Below are 27,461 nucleotides of genomic sequence, written 5' to 3'. Positions count from 1 at the left end.
TACACCAGAGGCACACCAGGGGTCAGTTTTCATGCCACACTTATATCAATAATACACAGGGGGGCACACAATGCCTTCCAGCAGACGCTCATCATAAGAGGACATGGGACAGTAAGTTCTGTTAGATAGGAAATAAGAGAGGAGGACGGCTAGTCAACGGTGGTGTAGATGACTTCTGAGCATCTGTTGAATGGCATCGGGCACACTTTAAGAAACACACATCTTTTAAGGGCTATTGCCGTTAAATGACATGTAAATGTAAATCATGATATGAAAACCACGTCATATTCATTTAGTTATTGACTGTAGATAACAGACTCATCTATGGGTGTATTGCCTTTTACTAACAGGGAATAACTACTTGAGAGACAGCACAGTACATCAAATTTACTGTATGAATGTTAGGATTAAAATTGTAGGATTACATGCAGACATACAGATTAGGTCAAATGAAAGCCATTCCTTTTTTTCGTCTTAATTTCACCCACTTCAGAGTATTAGTGGTAACCACTACTAGCATCACAGCTTGCTGGAATTGAGGTAGTTACTAGATGACCTCATCACCACTCAATTCTGAATTTCTTCAGTGCTTAATTAACATTATTTGCTTACTGAAATTGTCAATTAACAAATGAGTAAATAAATCACTATGGAGGTGTGGTATTCACAAGTTTACAGCATTATACCATGTACACTAAGTCAACACTAGTAGAAGCAAAATGATTGAATTCTTAGAAGCACAACTAACACTCACAGTGATAACGAGTAAACATTTTGATTTATCAACATCATGGCCATATTGTAAAAATAAAAAAAAATTAAAAAGATTTTCAGTTAATCATAGTTTTGTTATGGCTTTTCATAGTATTCAGTACTTTGAATTGTAGAAGCATTTCACATTTAACAGAGACAAAATAATTCAAACACACAGGTTTTAAAATACAAACACATAATTTGGTCCATTTTGATAATAATACCTTACTATGAGGTATTATTAGGACAATAAATACAGTTTCAGGACAATAAATACAGTTTGAAAGTGAAAAGACAATCTTAATAACTGTTAAATGTATTTAAATCAAGTTGGAGAGCAAGATTAATTTCACCCATATTGCTGATAGTGCGACTTGAAGTGCAATTACTACAAATAAAGTATGGGGACAACATTCCATTCAAATAGAATTGTCATTTTTCATACCAGTCAAAAATTATACCTTAAACAGAAAATCAATTTGGGCGCAGAGACTTAAAATGTTTGCACTTAAAGTCAAAAGAATAAACTAGCCAGTCATGTGATTAGTCTGTCCTTCTCTATTATAATGAGATGGGGGGGGAATAATATGGACACTCAGCTAACATCAGATAGTATCGTTACCGTAGATATAATCTGTGCATATGTGTTAGCTGAGTATTAGGTTACGAGACGACTTTGTCATTTCCTGAAGTGGATGCAAGCTATAGACAGATAAACACATTGCAAATCATGTCTATTCTTAGGTCGACAACGCTTCAAAATTCAAAACCCAAGGATCAAAAGTAAACGTTATTCTCCCAGGACTATTTTCAACCTTACAGTGTGTACAGAATTAAAGGTAACTGATCGTATAACCATTGAAGCAAAGATTTCAGAACTTCTTCTCTGTGTTATGTACATATTTTCACCTTTCAATACACAGCAAGGGAATAGTAGTGAATCAAATGCCCAATATTTAAAACATAGTTCATAGCGCTATTTACATTGGATAGTTCATAAAGCTTAGAACTTAGGGAAGAATTGTCTGTGATGGAAGACTTAAGATAATATTTCCGCCTCGTAAAATTGCAAATTGACAGGTAAAGTATATAGCCTAAACTATTTTGACCTTAATACAAGGAATTTTAATCAAAAATTACCTTGGTAATCAAAGGCCAAAGCAAAATCAGAAGTTATTATATAGTAACTAAATCAGCCAATCAATATGTATGGGTCTACAAGACATGGCAATTGTATTTCTGTAATGAGACTGGCAAGATGCTAAGCATTGCTGGTGAACCTAGCTCATACACTATTATGGGGTCATTTCTAAATACTGTAATATATCCTTTATCTTCCAAAGTATATCAAGATCCTTGAAGTTGATAAACACATTATGACCAAAACAAAAGAATGAATCAGATGATGAACATTTGATGAAATGACAAACAGAATGCAAACTGACATCTGAACTACACCAACCAAGCAGTACAAGATGAACTATAGCCCAATTTAGTCTTTTTTTTATTTGACGGATGATTCTGAGAGGTGGATGCTCTCTACCTGCCATTTATGGATAAGAACAGGAAGTAGGAAGTGGTGGACAGGAAGCTTCTGCTCTGTGGGTTGACTGAGCGCGCTCTGTAACAGATTGGTATCTTGGAGCTCTTCTGGAGGCCGATGGCTAACGGCTGATAGTAGGCAGATGGATATGAGGAGTCTGCTGAAGTTAGTCGGAGAAGAGGCTGGCGAAGGACTGCCGCAGGCTGCGGATGGTCTCTGCCTTGGCCTCGTCGTCCGTGGCGTTCCCTTTCAGGGTCTCGGTGAAGGTGTTGGTGAGCGACTGGGATTTGCTGCAAGGCGCGAACGTGAGAGTGAGGCTGAGGCTTGAGGGGCATGCAACATGGAGATGGTGGATGTATGTGCGTGTATGTTTGCGTGCATTCATGTGTGAAGAAGGCCGAGGGGATCATATTCTGCCAACTTTGCTACTGCAGTTTGATCAACAGAGGCTGGCCAACAGCACACACAACAGGGAATAAACTAGTGCACTTTGCTCTCTAAGGCCAACAAGATTTGAACAAAGGAGCTTAATCTTAGAAGACACATGTTAATGTTTATTATAGCAAAGCCAACGACTGTCAGCTTGGACAGAAATACAGTCAAACTAGTTGTGTATCCGAGCCAGGAGGTAAACTGGGCAATGGTTGTGGAGAAATCTAGTTGTAAATTGCCCAACCGACAACCCCTTTGCCATGTACAGCCAATCCACGTTGAACTAGGCAGTTACGAGAGAATCAAAACTCAAGAGGTAGTTTCACTTTTATCACATATTATCTGAAGGGGTGGCTGAAGCTGAGCATCCTGTAAATGCAGGCCATTTATTAACAGCCGTTAAAGAGGAACAAATGTGGGCATGTCAGAGATTATAATAGAGTATTTCTGTAAACAGGAAGTGTCGAGCTACAGGAGCGGTAAAATCTCTATACAATGTCTCCATCTAGCAGCCGTTTGTGGCATCTGCACAGATCTGCTCCAAGTAGATATATTCCTAGTTTTACCCAGAAAGTAAAGATTTTAATGAAAAGACGACAGTTTAAGGTTTTCACAGAACTTTTACTAGAGATCTTGTACTTAGCACAGTAGAGTTCTTTACTATTCTAATTAAGCAATAAGGCCCGAGGAGGTGTGGTATATGGCCAACATATGAAATTCTAAACTGGGTGGTTTGAGCCCTGAATACTGATTGGCTGAAAGCCGTGGTACATCACATCGTATACCACGGGTATGACAAAATATGTATTTTTACTGTTCTAATTACGTTGGTAACCAGTTTATAAAAGCAATAAGGCACCCTGGGGATTTGTTGTATATGACCAACATACCATGGCTAAGGGATGTATCCAGGGACTCCGAGTTGAGTCATGCATAAGAACAGCCCTCAGCCGTGGTATATTGGCCATATACCACACCCCCTCATGCCTTATTGCTTAATTATATTCTTCTGTTAAGTTAATGTTAGTATTACACACCCATGTTAACATCAGCTATGACCATGGAGATGCGATTTAAGGCATTTGACGCGTTGACTTACTTCAGTTGAGGAGGTTGTTTCTGGGAGCCGGGGCCGGTGGCGACGGGAGGTGGGATGGGTCCGGGCTGGAAGGCCTGGCTGGGAGAGGTGTTAGCTGAGCGGGCTCGCTGAGGAGAACCCTGGGCTGACTGGGAGGGAGAACTAGAGCCAGAGCGATGCCCACCTGCAGAGCAAACACAGACTCGTGTTTCGTCTCAGAGACTCAAGGCACCACTATGTGTATTTCTCAACACTATCATAATATTCATATTCACCACAACAGCAATCAAATGTTGTAGCAATCAAACTGGTGATAAGATGTCGATGGAGGTCTCTTTACCTTGGGCCCTTCTTGGCTGGGTCGTCTGTGGCTGTGAAATGAAAAGCATTGAAAATGGACAGTAATAGTGCATGATGCATGGTTGGTTTGATATACTCTCTACACAAGGGCTTATTTGAAGCAATTCTTCATTACTTTTGAGATCAAATCTAGATAATAAATTCAAATGCAAATCCATAATAGTGTTACACTCTGGAGAGGAGGTGAAAGAGATTTACCTTCACAGCGCTGGGCTGTGGTGTGTTGATCCCGAGCAGCACGCTGCACATCTTATTGATCACTAGATCAGTGATCAGCTGCCTGTCCTCCTCCACGTGCTCACCAATCAGAGGCATGGAACTGTCCATCACCTAGATGACACAGGAGAGGTACACCAATCAGAGTGAAGAACAACAACACGGACCGTATTGGCAGGGATTCTAGACTGAGTCAATGCAAGTAAATGGGAAATTCACTGTAAATCCATTCAACGTGATTGACTTCATTCTTGCCACTAGGGAGCAGTATTGGACATCTTATTTGAGCAGCTATGCCTGATGAAGATGATGGTGAGGGGGTGAAATTCACTGCAGTTTTGATGTTAGAGCACAGTGACTGCTGATATGTGTATATGTGTATACTATAGTGTATACTAAACTATACTATAGTACTATAGGCATAAACATGAGAGATGTGACTTATTGATTTGACATATTATTACATCAAAATATTACGGTCATTATTTCAGTACATTTAGTACTTATTTCATAACTTATGGGTGGACACTGGATGTCAGGACATGGCACGGTCACATAGATAATTGACTCAACATAAACTTTTCCCACCGTAGCATTTCAACTCACAACACATATGCTTTGGTTGAAACCATCTCCGCAAAGCATGTGGCTCTCCACCAATCCACCAGCCATGCTGTCCTCTGCATGAGAGGGTCGTGCCAAATGAGAACCAAAACAAACAGAGGAAAGCCTGTCTCACAGGCTGAGGGAGAGAACAGAGGGAACACTGCCAGCAGAATGCATGTGTCATGTCCCCAGAGCGGTATCAGGCCACTGCACGCATTGTGGCCAGAGCACACTGTAAACAGACATAACTCCTTTTATCCATGTGCCCCTTGTACACAGTGTACACAGGCGAGTGTCTGTATGTATGTGTGCGTGCGTGTGTGTGTGTGTCTACGAGTGTCTGTATGTATGTGTGTGCGTGTGTGCAGCTGGGAGAGCTGGGAGATGGGTAGAAGGAAGAGAACTGGGCAGGTGATGTGCCTGGCAGTGTGGCCCCTTAGTCATAACTAGTGGTGTAAAGTACTTAAGTAGTACTTTCAAGTATTTTTACTTAAGTCGTTTTTTGGGGTATCTGTACTTTATAATTTTTTACATTTTTACTTTTACTTCACTACATTCATAAAGAAAATGATGTACATTTTACTCCAACCATTTTCCCTGACACCCAAAAGCACTTATGTCTAAGTGTTGGAGCGTGCCCCTGGCTATCTGTAAACAAAAAAAAACAAAAAAATTATGAAGTCTGGTTTGTTTCATTTAAGGAATTTGAAATGATTTATACTGGTCCTTTTACTTTTGATACTTAAGTATATTTAGCAATAATATTTACTTTTGATAATTGAGTATATTTAAAACCAAATACTTCTGGACTTTTACTCAAGTAGTATTTTACTGGGTGACTTTCAGTTTTACTTGAGTCATTTTCTACTAAGGTATCTTTTACTTTTACTCAAGTAGTATTTTACTGGATGACTTTCAGTTTTACTTGAGTCATTTTCTACTAAGGTATCTTTTACTTTTACTCAAGTATGACAATTGAGTCGTTTTTCCACCACTGCTCATAACCATAAGGGGCTGGGACTGAGACGGGGACTCACTGTGCCCTGGAGGACTGGCAGCTGCAGCCGGGGCCCACTGCAAGCCAGGAGCCACTTCAAACGTGGTGCAGTGGCAGCCAGAGTACCGGTTACACCCTGGTGATTTATTGGGATATAGACTCATCTAGCAGATGACAAGGCTGCAGTTAGTTGCCCTTTAGTATTAGAACATAGAGGAGAGGTGTTGTTTTCCCCCTCTTTTATTGGGCTGCACAGTGTTCTCTGCTGCTGGTCTGGACACTGTATTCTGGAATGGAAAGATTACGGGTTGGAAATGGTGCACTCTGTACTCGGCCGGGCAATACAGAAACTCCAAAGAGGCTAGTGTTGTTTGATTATTTTAGCTAAGTGATTTCTATGATAGTGTGTAATGTTTATGTGAAATGGCAAGTGCCAGATTCATGCCTAAGTATGTGTGCCAAAATTCTCACACAGATGTTGTCGAACTATCCGCGCAAACGATTTCAGTCGAAAACTGCTTGATAATAATAATAATACATATACATACTTATATAGCGCTTTTCAAGGACCCAAAGTCGCTTTACAATTATAGAAATGAAAAAGAAAAACAACAGGAGTCAAATCAAAGCATCAGACTAAACAAAGCATGAATAAAGTGAGGGGTGGGCTCAAAGAAGGGAAAGAGTGTAATGAATCAGTGTATGGGTTGGGATTTGGGATTTGGATATGAACCCAGTGTAGGGTAAGGGGGCGGGTAAGGGTTAGGTGCTGCTCAGTATGGTGAAGAGAGAAGTGTCTTGGTAGTATATTTCTTTGCTTGTACGGGTGTGTGGAAGGGGGAGCCTTAAGGGTAGGCCTTGTCAAAGAGGTGGGGCTTTAGGAGAGACTGAAAGATAGTAATGGACTCTGAGTCATGGATGGCTGGTGGAAGGGAGTTCCAGAGCCTAGGAGCAACCCTGGAGAAGGCCCTGTCACCGAAGTGCTGCCAGGACTTGGTGAGGGTGAGGAGAATTTTGAACCTTACGGAGGGAGCTTGAGTTGATGCTGGAGAGTTGTGAAATGCAGTCGTCAAGACGGGAGGAGATGAATGTGCGTATGAGAGTTTCAGCGGCAGGACGGGAGAAGGAAGACCTGACTTTGGCAATGTTGCGGAGGTGGGAGAATGAGGTTTTGACAGTCTGTCTTATGTGGTGGGCAAATGAGAGTTTGGAGTCCAGGATTGCGCCAAGGTTTAGTGCATGGAGGGAGGGAGAGACAGTGTAACGATCGTCGTAATCCTCCTCCTCGGACGAGGAGGAGAGGCGAGAAGGATCAGACCAATATGCGGAGTGATTAGTGTCCATGATTATTTAATGAATCGAAACAAAAGAACACCATGAAACAATCGACAAACAGTCCCGTGTGGCACGAATGCAGACACGCGATACAACCACCCACAAAACACACGTGAAACCCCGGCTGCCTTAGTATGATTCTCAATCAGGGACAAACGATCTACAGCTGCCTCTGACTGAGAATCATACCAGGCCGAACACAAAAACCCCAACATAGAAAAACACACATAGACCAACCCACCCAACTCACGCCCTGACCAACTAAATAAATACAAGAAAAAAGGAAAACAGGTCAGGAACGTGACATAACCCCCCCCTTAAGGTGCGAACTCCGGGCGCATCCGCATAAACTCTAGGGGAGGGTCTGGGTGGGCGTCTGTCCACGGTGGCGGCTCTGGCGCTGGTCGTGGTCCCCAACCCACCATAGTCAAACCCCGCTTCCGTGGTCTCCTCCCAATGGCCACCCTCCATGTCAAACCCACTCTACCAAAAGGCAGCACCGGACTGAGGGGCAGCACCGGACTGAGGGGCAGCACCGGACTGAGGGGCAGCACCGGACTGAGGGGCGGATCCTGGCTGGCTGGCTCTGGCGGATCCTGGCTGGCTGGCTCTGGCGGATCCTGGCTGGCTGGCTCTGGCGGATCCTGGCTGGCTGGCTCTGGCGGATCCTGGCTGGCTGGCTCTGGCGGATCCTGGCTGGCTGGCTCTGGCGGGTCCTGGCTGGCTGGCTCTGGCTGGTCCTGGCTGGACGGCTCTGGCTGGTCCTGGCTAGACGGCTCTGGCTGGTCCTGGCTGGACGGCTCTGGCTGGTCCTGGCTGGACGGCTCTGGCTGGTCCGGCTCTGGCTGGTCCTGGCTGGACGGCTCTGGCTGGTCCTGGCTGGACGGCTCTGGCTGGTCCTGGCTGGACGGCTCATAACAGACGGACAGCGCTGGGAAGGCAGGCAGCTCAAACAGCGCTGAGCAGGCAGGCAGTTCAGGCGCCGCTGGGCAGACGGCAGACTCTGGCCGGCTGAGACGCACTGTAGACCTGGTGCGTGGTATAGGCACTGGCTGCGCTGGAGAGGAGGAAAGCTCTGACAGCGCTGGACAGGTGGGAGCAGCTGGAGAGAGAACCCGGAGAGACAGCCTGGTGCGGGGGGCTGCCACCGGTGGACTGGTACTTGGAGGTGGCACCGGGTATACCGGACCGTGAAGGAGGACACGTGCTCTTGAGCACCGAGCCTGCCCAACCTTACCAGGTTGAATGGTGCCCGTAGCCCTGCCAGTGCGGCGAGGTGGAATAGCCCGCACTGGGCTATGCTGGCGAACCGGGGACACCATTCGTAAGGCTGGTGCCATGTATGCCGGCCCGAGGAGACGCACTGGAGGCCAGATGCGTTGGGCCGGCTTCATGACATCCGGCTCGATGCCCAACTTAGCCCTACCAGTGCGGCGAGGTGGAATAGCCCGCACTGGGCTAAGCACGCGTACTGGGGACACCGTGCGCTTTACCGCATAACACGGTGTCTGACCAGTACGACGCCCTCTCACTCCACGGTAAGCACGGGGAGTTGGCTCAGGTATCCTACCCGGCTTTGCCACACTCCTCGTGTGCCCTCCCCCAAGAAATTTTTGGGTCTGACTCTCGGGCTCCCAACCACGTCGCCGCGCTGCCTCCTCATACCAGCGCCTCTCTGCCTTCGCTGCTTCCAGCTCCGCCTTGGGACGGCGATATTCCCCTGGCTGAGCCCAGGGTCCTTTGCCGTCCAGGATCTCTTCCCAAGTCCAGGAGTCCTGGGTTTTTTCCCACTGCTGTCGCTGCCCGTTTGCACTCCGCTTGATCCTAGATTGGTGGGTGGTTCTGTAACGATCGTCGTAATCCTCCTCCTCGGACGAGGAGGAGAGGCGAGAAGGATCAGACCAATATGCGGAGTGATTAGTGTCCATGATTATTTAATGAATCGAAACAAAAGAACACCATGAAACAATCGACAAACAGTCCCGTGTGGCACGAATGCAGACACGCGATACAACCACCCACAAAACACACGTGAAACCCCGGCTGCCTTAGTATGATTCTCAATCAGGGACAAACGATCTACAGCTGCCTCTGACTGAGAATCATACCAGGCCATACACAAAAACCCCAACATAGAAAAACACACATAGACCAACCCACCCAACTCACGCCCTGACCAACTAAATAAATACAAGAAAAAAGGAAAACAGGTCAGGAACGTGACAGACAGTGGTGTCGTCAATGATGAGGGTGAGGTTGCCAGCTTTGGTGAGGGTGGAGGAGGAGTTTTGTTTTATCACTGTTGAGCTTAAGAAAGTGTTGTTTTTATTGCAGAGGCAGGATTCAATGTGGGTCAGAGGTGGGTTGAGGAGGGATTTGGTGCTGAGGTAGATCTGGGTGTCATCGGCATAGCAGTGGAAGTCAAGGTTGAAGTGACAGAGGATCTGACCAAGTGGGAGGATGTAGATGAGGAAGAGTAAGGGACCCAGCACAGAGCCCTGGGGGACACTCTCTATAACTGCAGCTGAGTCTGAAGTGTGGCCATTGAGGGAGATGTAGCGGGTCCGGTTTGTGAGGTATGATTGTAGCCAGTAGAGAGCAGTGCCCTCAACAAATAATAGCAACATCATATTTAGTGCTGTCAAATTTGAGTATAATGAAGCCTGTTTCTTTGTGATTTTTTTCTGTCCTCAGATATCGAAAGCAATGAAAGCCTGTTTGCAGATGAAGGAAGAAGTCCCAATGAATTTCCCAAGAGATTAAGGTTCTATCCTATATGCCATGAGTTATATGTGTAGACCTACCTACAGTGCCTTCGGAAAGTATTCGGACCCCTTGACTTTTTCCACATTTTGTTACGTTACAGCCTTATTCTAAAATAGATTCAATAAATGTTTTCCTCATAATCTACACACATTAACCCATAATGACTAAGTGAAAACAAGTATTTCGATTTTTTGCAAATGTATTAAAAATAAAACACAGATACCTTATTTACATACGTATTCAGACACTTTGCTATGAGACTTGTAATTGAGCTCAGGTGCATCCTGTTTCCATTGATCATCCTTGAGATGTTTCTACAACTTCATTGGAGTCCACCTGTGGTAAATTCAATTGATTGGATATGATTTGGAAAGGCACACACCTGTCTATATAAGGTCCCACAGTTGACAGTGCATGTCAGAGCAAAACCAAGCCATGAGGTCGAAGGAATTGTTCGTAGGGCTCCGAGACAGGATTGTGTCGAGGCACAGATCTGGGGAAGGGTACCAAAACATTTCTGCAGCATTGAAGGTTCCCAAGAACACTGTGTCTTCCTTGGTCAGGGAGGTGACCAAGAACCCAAACCAATGATCACTCTGACAGAGTTCCAGAGTTCCTCTGTGGAGATGGGAGAACCTTCCAGAAGGACAACCATCTCTGCAGCAACTCCACCAATCAGGCCTTTATGGTAGAGTGGCCAGACGGAGGCCACTCCTCAGTAAAAGGCACATGACAGCCTGCTTGGTGTTTGCCAAAAGGCACCTAAAGGACTCTCAGACCATGAGAAACAAGATTCTCTGGTCTGATGAAACCAAGATTGAACAAAGTACTGAGTATAGGGTCTAAATACTTATGTAAATGTGATATTTCCATTTTTAATACAATTACCTTTTTTTTGCTTTGTCATTATGGGGTATTGTGTGTAGATTGATGAGGAAAAAAACGATTTAATAGATTTTAGAATAAGGTTGTAACAAAATGTGGAAAAAGTCAAGCGGTCTGAATACTTTCCGAAGGCACTGTATGTTAACAAATGTACACAAAAAATACAGTTAAACATCACACAGTGTATAAACCTATTACAATCGGATCAGGCCAACCCTACTGTAGGGTTCCGTTTCAGTCAAATAGTCTGGGTAGCCATTTGATTAGGTGTTCAGGAGTCTTATGGCTTGGGGGTAGAAGCTGTTTAGAAGCCTTGGACCTAGACTTGGCGCCGCTTGCCGTGCGGTAGCAGAGAGAACAGTCTATGACTGGGGTGGCTGGAGTCTTTGACAATTTTTATGGCCTTCCTCTGACACTGCCTAGTATAGAGGTCCTGGATGGCAGGAAGCTTGGCCCCAGTGATGTACTGGGCCGTTCGCACTACCCTCTGTAGTGCCTTGCGGTCGGAGGCTGAGCAGTTGCCATACCAGGCAGTGATGCAACCAGTCAGGATGCTCTCGATGGTGCAGCTGTAGAACCTTTTGAGGATCTGAGGACCCATGCCAAATCTTTTCAGTCTTCTGAGGGGGAATAGGTTTTGTCGTTCCCTCTTCACGACTGTCTTGGTGTGCTTGGACCATGTTAGTTTGTTGGTGATGTGGACACCAAGGAACTTGAAGCTCTCAACCTGCTCCACTGCAGCCCCGTCGATGACAGTGTTCGGTCCTCTTTTTCCTGTAGTCCACAATCATCTCCTTTGTCTTGATCACGTTAAGGGAGAGGTTGTTGTCCTGGCACCACACGGCCAGGTTTCTGACCTCCTCCCTATAGGCTGTTTCATCGTTGTCGGTGATCACTGTTGTGGTGTCATCGGCAAACTTGATGGTTTTGGAGTCGTGCAGTCATGAGTGAACAGGGAATACAGGAGGGGACTAAGCACGCACCCCTGAAGGGCCCCTGTGTTGAGGATCAGCGAGGCGGATGTGTTGTTACCTAACCTTACCACCTGGGGGCGGCCCGTCAGGAAGTCCAGGATCCAGTTGCAGAGGGAGGTGTTTAGTCCCAGTGTCCTTAGCTTAGTGATGAGCTTTGAGGGCACTATGGTGTTGAACGCTGAGCTGTAGTCAATTAATAGCATTCTCACATAGGTGTTCCTTTTGTCCAGGTGGGAAAAGGGCAGTGTGGAGTGCAATAGAGATTGCATCATCTGTAGATCTTTTGGGGCGGTATGCATATTGGAGTGGGTCTAGTGTTTCTGGGATAATGATGTTGATGTGAGCCATGACCAGCCTTACAAAGCACTTCATGGCTACAGACGTGAGTGCTACGGGTCGGTAATCATTTAGGCAGGTTACCTTAGTGTTCTTGGGCACAAGCACTATGGTGGTCTGCTTAAAACATGTTGGTATTACAGACTCAGACAGGGAGAGGTTGAAAATGTCAGTGAAGACACTTTCCAGTTGGTCAGCGCATGCTCGCAGTACACACACTGGCAATCCGTCTGGCCCTGCGGCCTTGTGAATGTTGACCTGTTTAAAGGTCTTACTCACATCGGCTGCGGAGAGCGTGATCACACAGTCTTCCAGAACAGCTGGTGCTCTCATACATATTTCAGTGTTATTTGCCTCGAAGCGAGTAGTTTAGCTCGTCTGGTAGGCTCGTGTCATTGGGCAGCTCTCGGCTGTGTTTCCCTTTGTAGTCTGTAATGGTTTGCAAGCCCTGCCACATCCGACGAGCGTCAGAGCCAGTGTAGTACGATTCGATCTTGGTCCTGTATTGACTCTTTGCATGTTTGATGGTTCGTCGGAGGGCATAGCGGGATTTCTTATAAGCTTCCGGCTCCTTGAAAGCGGCAGCTCTGGCCTTTAGCTCAGTGCAGATGTTGCCTGTAATCCATGGCTTCTGGTTGGGGTATGTACATACGGTCACTGTGGGGATGACGTCATCGATGGACTTATTAATGAAGCCAGTGACTGATGTGGTGTCAATGCCATCAGAGGAATCCCGGAACATATTCCAGTCTGTGCTAGCAAAACAGTCCTGTAGCTTAGCATCTGCTTCATCTGACCACTTTTTTATTGATCTAGTCACTAGTACTTCCTGCTTTAATTTTTGCTTGTAAGCAGGGATCAGGAGGATAGAATTATGGTCAGATTTGCCAAATGCAGGGCGAGGGAGAGCTTTGTACGCGTCTCTGTGTGTGGAGTAAAGGTGGTGCAGAGTTTCTTTTCCTCTGGTTGCACATTTAACATGATGATAGAAATTTGGTAAAATGGATTTAAGTTTCCCTGCATTAAAGTCCCTGGTCACTAGGAGCTCCGCCTCTGGGTGAGCGTTTCCTTGTTTTCTTATGACGCAATACAGCTCTTCCAATGCTGTCTTAGTGCCAGCCTCTGACTGTGATAGTATGTAAACAGCTACGAAAAATACAGATGAAAACTCTCTAGGTAGATAGTGTGGTCTCAGCTTATCATGAGATACTCTACCTTGGGCGTGCAATAGCTCGAGACTTCCTTAGATATCGTGCACCAGCTGTTTTTCACCAAAATAAATAGTCTGCCGCCCTTTGTCTTACCAGACCCCGCTGTTCTATCCTGCCGGTACAGCATATAACCAGCCAGCTTTTTATTGATAGTGTCGTCGTTCAGCCACGACTCCGTGGAGCATAAGATATTACAGTTTTGAATGTCCCGTTGGTAGTTTAGTCTTCCACGTAAGTCATCTATTTTATTGTCCAAAGATTGCACGTTTGCTAGCAGAATGGAAGGAAGTAGGGGTTTATTAGATCGCCTACGAATTCTTAGAAGGCAGCCCGCCCTCCGGCCCCTTTTTCTCCACCTCCTCTTCATGCAAATCACGGGGATCTGGGTCTGTTCCCGAGAAAGCAGTATATCGTTCGCGTCGGCCTCGTCAGACTCGTTAAAGGAAAAAAAGGTTTCTGCCAGTCCGTGGTGAGTAATCGCAGTCCTGATGTCCAGAAGTTATTTTCGGTCACAAGAGTCCATAGCGGCAACATTTTGTACAAAATAAGCTTAAAAAGTATGTTACAAACAACGCAAATAAACGTCTGCCTTCTTCTCCGGCGCCATCTTACTCTTTACATACAAGTTAGCTTATTTGTACATTTTGAATTGATGAAGTGTTGATTCTTTAAATTTTAGTCATTTAGCAGACGCTCTAATACAGAGTGAATTACAAGAGCAATTAGGGTTAAGTGCCTTGCTCAAGGGCACCGACGGATTTTTTACCTCGTCGGCTCAGGAATTCGAACAAGCAACCTTTTGGATACTGCCACAACGATCTTAACCGCTAGCCTACCTGCCACGGTGTGGTGTTTTAATTGTTTTAATTGTTAAAATATAATTTGAAATGAACTAGTGTTTATGTTGATTAATCACATATCACAATGCAGCAATAAAGAGGGGAAGGGGTTCTGTCTCTAATGGGTCTGTGTTTCTGTGTTGTGTTCTCAAATGAACATTTCCTTTGTGTCTAGATCTCCAATCTGTTATATTTGATTGTCGCTCTCTCTCAGTACATCAGCTATGTGAATCCGTTTCGCAGCTTATCATATGTCATGCATCTCCAAAATGTTTTGTCACCAGTGCTTGTTTTGTTGAATTTCTTTGTCTCACAACTGTTGCTCCTACGAAACTAATCTGGAGCTCCGCCCAAGCAAGGTATTTGATTGGTTTGATGTGTTGCGAGGTATCACTGATTTACACCGGGTTCCAACCCCTCTTGAGCTGATTTCTGCCATGGAACTTCACCAGGCTTCCTGGAATACACATAGATACAGACTAGAAAAGTTTTAACAATCTACTTTTTTTTGCGAAGCTTCCATTAAATTCCATTAAACAAGCTTCCATTCACCCTGTCACAAGGGGATTTATGGCTGATTTAAGATGAAATCGTCAACCCTGTGACTTTATTTGGCACTTAATAGGCACTTACTATAGTCATTTATGTATTTAACCTCGAGATCTGAAAACATGTTATGAAATTGTTCTTGCTCTGTGACAAAATGTTTTAAAAAAGTTACACTCAAAAGGCACCGAATTAGTGGAATGACCCACATGTTGAGATCAGTACCAGTGGATTCTATATGAAGCGAATGTAAACACCCATTACTTTTCATTAATGGGAGGTGTCACCATTTTTTTTATTTCACCTTTATTTAAACAGGTAGGCCAGTTGAGAACAAGTTCTCATTTACAACTGCGACCTGGCACCATGTGTAATGTCTGTCTGGAACACAAACAGCAATATTGCTATGTTCCCATTCACACTAATTAAATGCCACCAAGTCGAGGGGTGTGTGTCATTTGGTGGTTGCTTATAAAACATGTGCTTTTTACATATCCCAACACCCCCTGAGACACCCTCGGAGAGTGGGGTCACAGCCAAGGTCTGCCATTATCAACAGCGACCCTGGAGACATTAGGGTTCAGTGCCTTGCTCAAGAGCACAGACAGATTTTTCACCTCGTCGCCTCTGGAATTCAAACTAACGACCTTTCAGTTACTGGCAAAACGCTCTAACCGCTAGGCTACCTGCCGCCACAGTGTGTGTGTGTGTGTGTGTGTCTGTGTGTGTAGAACTCTCCTTGTCACAGAACATTGTTACGTGACTGTGTCACTGCTGCGATCCCTGTCTGTCTCAGACCTCTAAGACCCCATGGGCCGTTCAAATAAGAATGCAGTGTGTCACACACACATTGGTTATAAGCCCTTCCCACAATGGGAAGAGAGAAAGAGGATGACAGATGGGTAGGTGGGAGGCTGGCCTCCACCCTAGAAACATCAGGCTAAGAGAGCAAGCTAAATATGGACATCTCAGAGTACCGGGCCGAGAGGTCATTTTACATCTAACTGCCCATGAGGGGATTGCACATAAACAAACCACATTGAAAGAGTGATGTGTGTGTGTGATCTGAGATGACGATGCAGATTGGAAATACCCTTTCTGAAGCGTTTTGAAAACTGTTTATGTGAATGAGTAAAAGCTAAAACATTTTGCGGTCTCATCAGTAATCTCTCAATGTTAAAGGTCAGTCAAAGCAAAACTGGTTTCGGTTCCTGTACGAGAACATTCCTGTTGTTCTACCGGTTTTAAGATAAACCCATTATGAAGTGTTTATCTCATTTTAACTAACATTCATGAGTGTTCCTAACTTCCATTGCTGTATTAGTACATGGCAATGTGTTTAGAGGAAAAGCACAGAGGAGTCCATTGTATGCTTGTCCTTAATTTCCTCCTTTCAGTGGTACAGTGAGTTTAATGACTTCTATTTAATAAAGACCGTTGAAGAATGCCAGAAAATGTGTTTTTGAACAAATTTATACTGTGGTAGATACATAAATACAATAGCCTATAGTACACCATATCACAAACAGGTTAGCACCGAAATGATGTCTAATCACCCTCTGCAACTGGAAAAGTCTAATGATTTATGGAATGCAACCAAGAAAAGTAGGTTAAATTGGCATAGTAAATCAATTCTGTTGTGTTTTCCATGAGATCAAAAGTATAGGTAACACCTGCTATATGAAATAAATTAACACTGGGAACAGATCTATTCATCAAAAACAGTGGCTTACAAATGGGTTCAGCTTGGCCTGCTGCACCAGGGACAGTTACTCACAACAGCTGGCAGTTGCACTGTAAATCAACTGTGCAGGTGTGCAGCAAACACACACACACACACACACACACACACACACACACACACACACACACACACACACACACACACACACACACACACACACACACACACACACAGGTGCGAGCTAGCACACATAAGCATGCATATGCACACACGCACACAAACAGACACGTGCGCACGAGCACACACACACATGCGCGCGCACACATGCACCCCTCTGAATTGTCTCGATTGTCCAATCCACACACACTCTCACACAACCAGCTCTTTCCTCTTCCTCCTATCCCACCCCTTCCTCTTCCCACCGGTCGGTCCATAAACTGCCCTGTGAGAGGAGATAAACCAGGCTTGTCTGGAGGAAACGAGACGCTGGGCCGGTTGTGAGAGATGGGGCTACCTAAGCACTGAGACGGCTGCACTACGTCATGTTTTTACCAGTCCCAATACAGTACGTCAGGTCACGACCATGCACGTATCTCGGTCTGCCGAAGCTTCTGTGTGTATGTATGTATGTGTGTGTGTATGTATGTATGTATGTATGTATGTATGTATGTATGTATGTATGTATGTATGTATGTATGTGTGTGTGCCTGCCTGTGTTTCTTCGCTTGTCCAATAACGTCAGGTTAGGGCAATGCAGTTATCTCTGTGTATTGTGCGTGGTTGTAGCTATAGGCCTTGTCTGGAGTCAATGTGAGCTAAGTGGAACAACAGGAAGTGCCTGGTCGGTGTAACGGTGTATCTGCTCCTTTTAAACAGATGTGTTCTACAGCAACAAGTGATCACCATGCCGTGCTGCCCAGCAGCCCAAAGTAAACCCGGCCAGAGGTTGTTATGGGGTGTGATAATGTCTGTCGCACAAAGGCACTTATTGTACCACTCTCATTGGGTGGTTCTCAAGAACTGAAAAAGTGTTGGTCTCCACTTTCTGGAGGACCGAGTTTCGAAATCAGTGGAATGCAAGGTGGAAGCAGTGTATGATAGCTAAGGCGATGGAGAAAATGATGGCGTTTGATTGCAAATATGCAGAGGGAGTCAAAAAGAGAACACACAGAAGGCTGTTGTATAGAATACCTGTCTCCGGATTACATCTTCAAACTAAGGGCAACCATGGCAGAGAGGGAGAAGCGTTCATCCATGTATACGGGTAAGAGAGTCTAGCTAGCTACATTTTCAGATATTATCCGTTTCTAATTTGTCAGAAAGTTGTTTTCATTGCAAGTTATAACGTACTGTTAGCTAGCTAGGGAACAGTAGCTTAATGGCTCGCTAGCTAATGTTACATGTATGATCTGTGCAGTAATATTATTAGTATCTCAGAGACATTTGCATTGCTAGTTATAACTAGCTAACATTGAACTAGTTGGTTAGCTACCAGCAGATTCATGCACGTATTAACATTATGAGTTGGGATTATGGGTCATTGTTAAGCTAGCTAGCAACATGTCTAAACAAAAAGACTCCACTATGCAAGTAACCATTTCACTGTACCGTTTACACCATCTGTATCCTGTGCATGTGACAAATAAACTTTGATTGTATTTGATATAGTGTGTGTTTACCAGAGACGGTAATATGAAGAACAACATGACCTGCACCAAAGTCAATTTGGGATATAACGTTAGGCCAACGTGACATTGTTCTGGTAGAATGCCCTGCTTTTATTTGGTCACACTCACAACCATAAGCTATTATCTGTAATTAGCTCGGCATTAACTTGTAAATAATGATCTTGTTGTGAGTTTATTTTCCTGTAATAATGAATACAAATTAGCTAAAGTTAAGACGTTGTCAGCTATTTGTTATGACATTATTTAACAGGCTAGCCAGCTAACTAAAGTTTAGCTCGCTAGCTAACAAGCTAGAAACGAACCAAAACAGTGTTTAGAAAGTTGCTTTTGGTTGCCTGATTTGCTAGATTGACAAATACTAAATACATTTTTAAACAGATGGGTTTATTGGTGTTAAAATACACCAGTTATGCTATTTTGGACCACCAGGCTGCTGATGTTTTTGTGTTTATACTTTTTCATAACGACAACGACAAGTTTGATGTCGGACGACAGTAGAATGTTCATGATGTCACTGCGACAACTGTCTACAGACATGTCGATAAACGTAGTATAAAAATACATTTAGTCTTGGCAACTTTGATTGTTTAGTACACTACCATACTCACTCTGTTAAGCATATGGCCTCACATGTGAATCCTTAAAGAGATGGGTGGGGCTATTGCTTAAGAGGGTGTGTACGATGCTGAATGGCTATAAACAAAGAAGAGCTCTCCAGTAGAAGTACCAAAAATATTCAAGGGCTATTTTCACAAAAGTGGGGTTGCAAGTGTATCAACTTTCAAAGCAGAATTACTTTCCCATTGTTCCTCAACTGTAGTGTATGATAAACCTTTGAACTTTTTCACATTTTGTTGCGTTACAAAGTGGAATTGAAATAGATTTAAATGTAAATGTTGTAAAAAATGTAATAACTAAAATAGTAATTGCATAAGTATTCACCCCCTTTGTCTAGGCAAGCCTAAATTAGTGCAGAAGTGACATTTGGCTTAACAAATCACATAATAAGTTATATGGACTCAAACTGTGTAAAATCATTTTTTAATGACTACCCCTTCCTCTGTCCTCCATACAGTACATAGAACATCTGTAAGTTCCCTCAGTCAAGTATTGAATTTCAAGCACAGATTCAACTACAAAGACCAGGGAGCTTTTTGAAAGCCTCATAAAGAAGGGCAGTGATTGGTAGATTGGTACCAATAACAAATAAGACACACACAGACATCAAAGATGCAGTCGTCCTTCTGAACTGAGCTGCAGGAAGGAAACTGCTTAGGGATGTCACCATGAGGCCATTGACTGAGTATGGATCAACAACATTGTAATGACTCCACAATAAGGTGAAAAGAACAATACAAATATACTGAATAAAAATGTTGGAAAAATATTCCAAAACATGCATATGTATAGGGGCGGCGGGTAGCCTAGTGGTTAGAGCGTCGGACTAGTAACCGAAAGGTTGCAAGATTGAATCCCCAAGCTGACAAGGTAAAAATCTGTCGTTCTGCCCCTGAACAAGGCAGTTAACCCACTGTTCCTAGGCCGTCATAGAAAATAAGATTTTTTTCTTAACTTGCCTAGTTAAATAAAGGTAAAATAAAATACAAATATGCAACAAGGCACTAAAGTAATACTGCAGAAAAATACGGTAAAGGAATGCACTTTTTGGCCTACAGGAAATGCAAAGCCTTATGTTTGTGGCAAATCCAACACAACACATCACTGGGTAACTGCCTCCTTATTTTCAAGCATGGTGGTGGCTGCATCACGATATGGGTGTACTTGACATCGGCAAAGACTGGGGAGTTTTTCAAGATGAAAAGAAACGGGATGGAGCTAAGCACAGGTAAAATCCTAGAGGAAAACCTGCTTCAGTCTGCTTTCCACCAGACACTGGGAAAGGAATTCACCTTTCAGCAGGACAATAACCTACAACACAAAGCCAAATCTACACTGGAGTTGCTTACCAAGAAAACAATGAATGTTTCTGAGTGGTCAAGTTACAGTTTTGACTTAAATCTGCCTGAAAATCTATGGCAAGACTTGAAAATTGCTGAATAGCCATGATCCCAAAACACCTTGACAGAGCTTGAAGAATTTTGAAAAGCACAATGCAGTATTGCAATATTGCACAATGCAGGTGTGCAAAGCTCTTATTAAAAAAAAAGTGTTTCTAACATGTATTGTCTCAGGGGGCGAATATTTATCTAATCAAAGTATATTGGTGTTTTATTTTTCATTCCTTTTTTTTCACTTTGTCATTAGAGTAGAGTATTTTGTGTAGATCGTTGACGAAAAATAACAATTAAATCCATTTTAATTGCACATTGTAACACAAAATGTGAAGAAACCCAAGCGGGGGGTGTGGACTTTCTTTAGGCAGTGTGTACCACAACTGACTCCAATGATAAGATCTCTGTTTCTCAGTATGTCTGTGTCTATCTAACCCTTGAGTTTCACAGGTTTGAATACACACGGTCCTCCCCACAGAATAGAACACTATATTTGATCTCTATGGTCCTCCCTAAATCTTCTCCTCAGTTCTGCAATTTGAACCAACTGAGGAAAACAAAACTTTTCCTCAGTTATCTATGACTTCAGACAGACAGACAGACAGACAGACAGACAGACAGACAGACAGACAGACAGACAGACAGACAGACAGACAGACAGACAGACAGACAGGTAGACCGGTAGACAGACAGACAGGTAGACAGGTAGACCGGTAGACAGACCGGTAGACAGACAGACAGGTAGACAGACAGACAGGTAGACAGACAGACAGGTAGACAGACAGACAGGTAGACCGGTAGACAGACAGACAGGTAGACCGGTAGACAGACAGACAGGTAGACCGGTAGACAGACAGACAGGTAGACAGGTAGACCGGTAGACAGACCGGTAGACAGACAGACAGGTAGACAGACAGACAGGTAGACAGACAGACAGGTAGACCGGTAGACAGACAGACAGGTAGACCGGTAGACAGACAGACAGGTAGACCGGTAGACAGACAGACAGGTAGACCGGTAGACCGGTAGACAGGTAGACAGACAGACCGGTAGACCGGTAGACAGACAGACCGGTAGACCGACAGACAGACAGACAGACAGACCGGTAGACCGACAGACAGACAGACAGACAGACCGGTAGACCGACAGACAGACAGACAGGCAGACAGACAGACAGACAGACAGACAGACAGACAGACAGAGACAGACAGACAGACCGACAGGCAGGCAGACAGACCGGCAGACAGACCGGCAGACAGACCGGCAGACAGACCGGCAGACAGACCGGCAGACAGACAGGCAGACAGGCAGACCGGCAAACAGGCAGACCGGCAAACAGGCAGACAGACAGACAGACAGCGTGGGCAGCCGGCTAGCCATGCCTTTGTATGAATTCAGATCGTTGTGTTTGGTCTAACAGCGTAATCATTCTTTCATTGCTCTGACTCAGACTAATCATGCCTGATCTATCCCGACTGCGCCCTCTTCCTCCACCATTGCCCGCCAAACTCTTGTCTGTCAATGCAATCTATTACTTCATGACGACTTTGAAAATGATATCGCCCACCAGAGAAATCTGATTTAATAAACATATTTCTGGAATTGACATGATCTTTCATCATCATCCATTGTTACTCACGCACTGTTTAAAGAGCTCATTATAACTCATGCAATTCAAACTGGGTTAGCATACATGTTGAACACCACATGTTGTCTGAACATTCTTCAGAATATTTGATAACTACAATTTACCTCTAGCTGTATGCAGGCTGGCAAATATTATATTAGGAACACATACAGTGATCATGATATGGGCTGTCTGTTTGAGATATGTCTTGTGTTTGTTTCGTTTTTTACCCCGAACGAGAAGGCCTAGAGATACTGTCTCATTTTCTTATACAGTACTTGCTAAGACATGCTAAGAATCAACTGACCTCGATAATGTAGTCGTTGCCATCTTTTCCGTGGACGGCTTTCACAGCACAGATGTCAAGGCCCCCGAACATCTCGGCACAGGAATCCACCCACACGCGATATCTGGAACACAGTGACATCCACAACTGTCATTGTCAACTACAAAACAGACCTGGGCAGTGAAAAACAACTTTTGGTAACACTTTACTTAAAGCCTGCAGGTATAATGCTTTAGAACTTGTGCAACTGTATTTGAAGGGGGGGGGGGGGGTCATACAAGCCCCGCAGGTTTGTTCGTTTCCACCGCTCCTGCACATGCACTTTTCACTTGCCTTCTAAACTCTCATCACATTGTCTTGTAATTACTTGTGTGCAAATGAATAAACACAATAATACATCTTTAAGCTTTCAGAATCTCTTATAATAAGGCTTATCTGTTATGTCTAACCAAGTGTCTATAGGCCAGCTTACCTGTCCGTCATAGCGATCTGTTCCAACATGGCTGAGCCTGTGTTAGCCTTCCAGTTGCCTGAGATGGACGTCCTCCTAGAAAAGGTGAGACCAAATCCAAGAGAAAATCAAGGAAATGAATCAGGCTTTCAGCTATTCTCTGGACCGGAATGGAAGGCAATGGGTCAGCTAGCTTAGTCATTGTGTTTTGTTTTTGTAGTTCAACAGAAGACCCTGAGGGGAAAATGTTATCGCTGAATTCTACACTGATGACGATCGCAATGTACGTCTATATTATGTTTGTGTAACGGTCAATTGGAGACGTGCTTTCATGACTGGTGCCGAGGAAATAAGTTGAGATAAGGAGGTAAATTCCACTCCTTTTAGTCAAGCAATAATTGTTCGGATTGAGAAACATGAAAGTAGAAAGGGCGTAGATTCACACTTTCATTGTTACTGTGCATGGTGTTTTACATTTATTGCAAAGGTCTGTTGTATTCAAGAGGGTGCTGTTGAGCATTTGAAATTGAAGTGGCTGGTTACTCAGAGAAGATTATATTAGTTCAAACTGAGATTGAGACTATAAGGCTGAAGTTGCCCAGTGGTCACAGTCACGTTGGCTGATCCTGTCACTTCCCTCTGGGAGACAGAATGGAATGCCCGTTCAGGGTGCAACCCTGGTCGTTGTCCCTGGGTAGAGAAGGTGCTGTTGTGTAGGTGAGCCCTGCACGGCTCCACTGACTGGGAAGGGTGTACCATGGGCCAATTCCCACACTCATATTGGTATGCAGGATGGACTATTCTAGGGCTTGTCTCTGTCTCTTTTTCTGTTTCCCTTCATCCGTCTCTGTTTCCATGTCTATCTTTCCCCCTCTCTCTCTCTGGTAAAGTAATTCACATGCAAGCCATATAGTTTCCTTCTAGTCACATTCATTGCTGACATGTCCAAGTCACAGACAAAACCCAGTGTACACAGCGTAGAGACTACATCATACTTACATGTAGGCCTTGTAGTTGTTGCCGATTTTCTGGATCCTGATGTCGTATTTAGACAGGACGTATGGCTCAGAGGTGGCATAGGTTCTGGCCAGCGCCACCACACTGGTAATATCCTGGAAGTCAAGTTCGTTCTCCACTTTGATCTGAAACAGGAAGACGCTACTAATTAGTTCATCGGCAGGAAGATATGCCTAATTGGTGCCTTGTGATGGTTAATTACCAAACATGCTATAAAAGCGATGAGACAGGAGCTGAAGTAGACTGTTGGAATCCCACAGGAATGTAAATCCAACACAGACAGGACAATGAAAAGCTTCCTCTCTGGAAAATGTTAGGATTTTAGGAGCTGCATGTTTCTCACATCCATGAGAGTTCATCAGGTACACAATGACTTCATATACAGACAGTACAGTAATAATTGATTGCATTTATATAGCGCGTTTCCACCTATAGTAGGTGCTCAAAATCCCTTTACATAGTAAGGGGGTAAACTCACCTCTTCCACCACTAATATGCTAGACAACATTTTGATGGAAATGACAAACAGTAGCTAAATTCAATCGACCCACAACTTATCCAAGGAGGTACAAACAGTCCAATTCTGTAGACTCCTTTTTCATACAGTACATGCTAATCTACAGTATCTTTTGTCTTTTTAATGTAAACAGGTCTGATGAAATATAATAACTGACAGGCACACTATGCCTAAGACACTCAATTACCAACCAGATATGTCTGTACTGATAGCTAACAAAAGAGGGATTACAACACTCCAGAAACTCCCTCAGACCACAGGAAAAGGGGCAGAGGAGTAGTAGACAGCCATAAATCAACAGCCTGTAATGTATAGCTGTCTGAATGTACATCATCCATATGATGTATGATGATAGCAGCCAGGGTCCTGGACATTCCCTTCATATTCCCTCCATTGACTCTCATTATCATCCCCTCTGGCTGTTATCTTTGGTATTATGATTCATCCACCATGCAGTGGGAGTCGGTGGCAACAGTGAGGCGCTGTTGTGGACAGGGACGGATTGGACTGATGCTCTCACTTTCCCACCCACACTCCTCTCTCCTTTCAGCTCATCTCTTCTTCTCTCCTGTGGCCCAATTGTCAAGTGCGATGAAGAGGTCTACTATGGTAAAGCTATATAAGGGAGGGCTTGAGTTTGCCCACTTTTTGGATGAGGCATTTCATTCTCTGTTTGTCATAACTACTTGTTAAGATTCGTACTTAGCATCTTGAGTATGTTTGACATAGAGGTGGAGGTAGCTAGACAAGGGGGAAATGGTTTCCCCCTGTTCACATGAGGAAAGTATTTGTGTACTTGGCTACCCACTGTGGTTCCAAAGGTATAACCCAATAACTCTGGAGAGCCAGAGAAAAAGAAGCCAAACCATGGTGTAAATAAAGTAAACTATAATACTGGACGCAGAAACCATAAGGTAATCAAGAGGGTATGTACTGGCAGTTGTATCAAGAGCTGGTTGAGGTGGAAAGCAACGTGATTCTGGACACTGCCCAGTTTCAATGGTTATGAAATATTCTCTAGTGTCTGTTAAGCCTGTCTACCCTTTAGTGAGCAATTCTTAACTCCCCAAACCAGGATTAACAACTCCATGCGATGGACAGGCTGTAAAGGTCTCTCTCTGAGATCTGATATCATAAAAAACAACAACAAAATGGATTGACGTTAGACTAGGATGGGAAGATAAAAAAAAGATCATGATTGGCTACTTCTAACGTTATTCACCTTGTCATCCTTAAAGATGTTGCCGTAACATTTAACTTAGGCTACAGATCATAAAGAACTGTTGAAGTGAAAACCCTCTGCACTTCATTACATTAGGTTAAGCAAACGTAGCGTTAAAACAACTGAAAATCGTAACACTGGCCATAGTCCTAGTCCCAATTCCACAACTCCAGATACTTGAATTTTAACCAATGTCTTTTGTCAAGAGTCTCTCAGCTCAACTTAAAAGCCATGTGAAGCACTTGAATGGCCTACATCCAGACCCTCTTCTCTCCCCCAGTTCTAAGTCCTCTGTGAGGTCAGGGGAGTTAAGTGAGGTCCTGGTCTACAATGGGCCTATGCTAAGTGATCCAGAGGGCATGTGGGAACTCTATAGCACTCCAGGTTCCTGTAAAAGAGGAAACCCCACCCAGACCTTCAGATGGAAAGGGGGGATAAACGTATAGGAAGTGCTTCCCCCTGTGTACTGTGTGCACGCACATATACTCGGCCCGGGAGGTTCTGTATTATATGTGAGGAAGGTGGGCTCCATTTGGGGCTAGTAATCACTCACTTTGGTTGGCTGTTCACTGAACTGCATGCTGTTGAAAGTGTGTGTGTGTGTATGTTGCTTGCTTCTCTGTGTGTTTGCGCGCACCCTGTGGTGGTGCCACTTGCTAATGACCCACTTAGCTAGTTGTTATGCTGCCTGCCCGGTGCCTGGGTGCCCCAGGGGCGAACAGTCACATGCTTGTTTTAATCCTTGTTGTTATTTACAATGGTCTAATGAGAAAAATAGTCTTGGAGTTATGAGACTGCTTCTCTCCAGAGTTTAGAATGTTGTGTTCAATGGAGGATGAACTGTAGAACAACATGGCCTGTAGAACAACATGGTGAAACAAAGAGGAGCAATAAGATATAAGGAGAAATGAGGATATATGCATGATCTAGCTTTGTCTATTTTTTGCACCATTGCAGACTCACACTTGCAGTAGCATATCCAGGCCTTAATGAGTTAACTAGAAGAGGTCTTCAGATCCCGACACTGATCAGCATGCCGATGCCCATGTCATGCCCACATCTCCCTAACTCCTTAGTAACATGTAAACCCCCTGAAAAATCCCCCAAAGTCCCTTCCTATCAGACAGGCTGTGAGATCATGGGTTTCGACAAGGACCAGATCCAGCTCAGCTTCACACCCTTCTCCACCTCCTCTCCCCGAGACTGATAGTCTGCTTATGGAAGGGATGTCATGCCATCATCACTTTGGCAAGCTCAGAGATACACAGAGAAGAGATAAGGAGCCTGGTCTGTTATGTACAGCTCAACTCCTAACTGCACAGTATGTAATAGGTTAGCATTACAAACACAAACAAATCAAGACTAGACATGTAATGGTGGGGTGGAGAGATGAGCGGCTAGGGAGTGCCCACACCTTAGTGGTGGTGGTGTGTGTGTGTGTTGGGGGGGGGTGGGGGGGGGGGATTACCTTGCCAATGCCGGCATGGGCATGGCCCATCTTGACCACCACGGGGAACGTTGGTGTTGTCACCTGGAAAAGAAGACACAGTAGAACGTTACCACAGTCTGGAAAACCACCGGCAGAGGAGAGGACATGCAGTATGCATTAGTCCTAATACCAACTAAATGGATAGAAGATTTCTCTGAAGAGCAACCTTGATATCGTAATGGTTAGCGTGACAGGGCTGTGGAGCAGGGAAAGCATTTTAGAGCTACACTGAGGTCCCTATAATGACAATCAGTGTCTATCTATACCTACTATGATTGACAAGGGCTCCACGACTATGAATTGGCTATGATTGAACTGTAAGGTGCATGTGAGTGACTGACTACTTAAAGCAAAACACAAGTTCCTCCCTAAACTTAGTTGCGAGGCATAGCTCAGACCTGGCGTATGGTATAGAATCAAAACCTAATTTAAAGAGAAAGACTTCTCAAAGACCATTATGGAACTACCACATTGAACTTAAAGCCTCCCAATTTAGGGAAGCATGAGGTATTTTCTGAAGAATGTTGGTTTATTACACAAAAGAGAAGTTCTGGGAAATGAGAAAGCGAGAGACCACAGCCACAGATTCTT

At 44.2% G+C, this 27,461-nt stretch overlaps 1 protein-coding gene across 1 annotated transcript in view; it reads right to left on the bottom strand.

Annotated features, from left to right (window-relative positions):
• Nucleotides 1-1,022: 1,022 nt before the first annotated feature.
• The window catches only part of LOC120031885 (synapsin-3-like), a 117,277-nt gene continuing 90,838 nt past the window's right edge, over nucleotides 1,023-27,461 (bottom strand). Inside the window, exons 6-13 of the mRNA XM_038977693.1 lie at nucleotides 26,850-26,912; nucleotides 23,625-23,767; nucleotides 22,647-22,721; nucleotides 22,196-22,298; nucleotides 4,374-4,496; nucleotides 4,147-4,177; nucleotides 3,828-3,990; nucleotides 1,023-2,586 (exon numbers count right to left, since the gene is read on the bottom strand). Of these exons, the coding sequence (XP_038833621.1) occupies nucleotides 2,463-2,586; nucleotides 3,828-3,990; nucleotides 4,147-4,177; nucleotides 4,374-4,496; nucleotides 22,196-22,298; nucleotides 22,647-22,721; nucleotides 23,625-23,767; nucleotides 26,850-26,912 (825 nt within the window). The 3' untranslated portion in view covers nucleotides 1,023-2,462. The remainder of the gene's footprint in view (nucleotides 2,587-3,827; nucleotides 3,991-4,146; nucleotides 4,178-4,373; nucleotides 4,497-22,195; nucleotides 22,299-22,646; nucleotides 22,722-23,624; nucleotides 23,768-26,849; nucleotides 26,913-27,461) is intronic.

This window comes from Salvelinus namaycush, chromosome 38 (assembly GCF_016432855.1).
Source record: "Salvelinus namaycush isolate Seneca chromosome 38, SaNama_1.0, whole genome shotgun sequence".
Classification (NCBI taxonomy): domain Eukaryota; kingdom Metazoa; phylum Chordata; class Actinopteri; order Salmoniformes; family Salmonidae; genus Salvelinus; species Salvelinus namaycush.
This window is presented reverse-complemented; position numbering and strand designations above follow the sequence as displayed.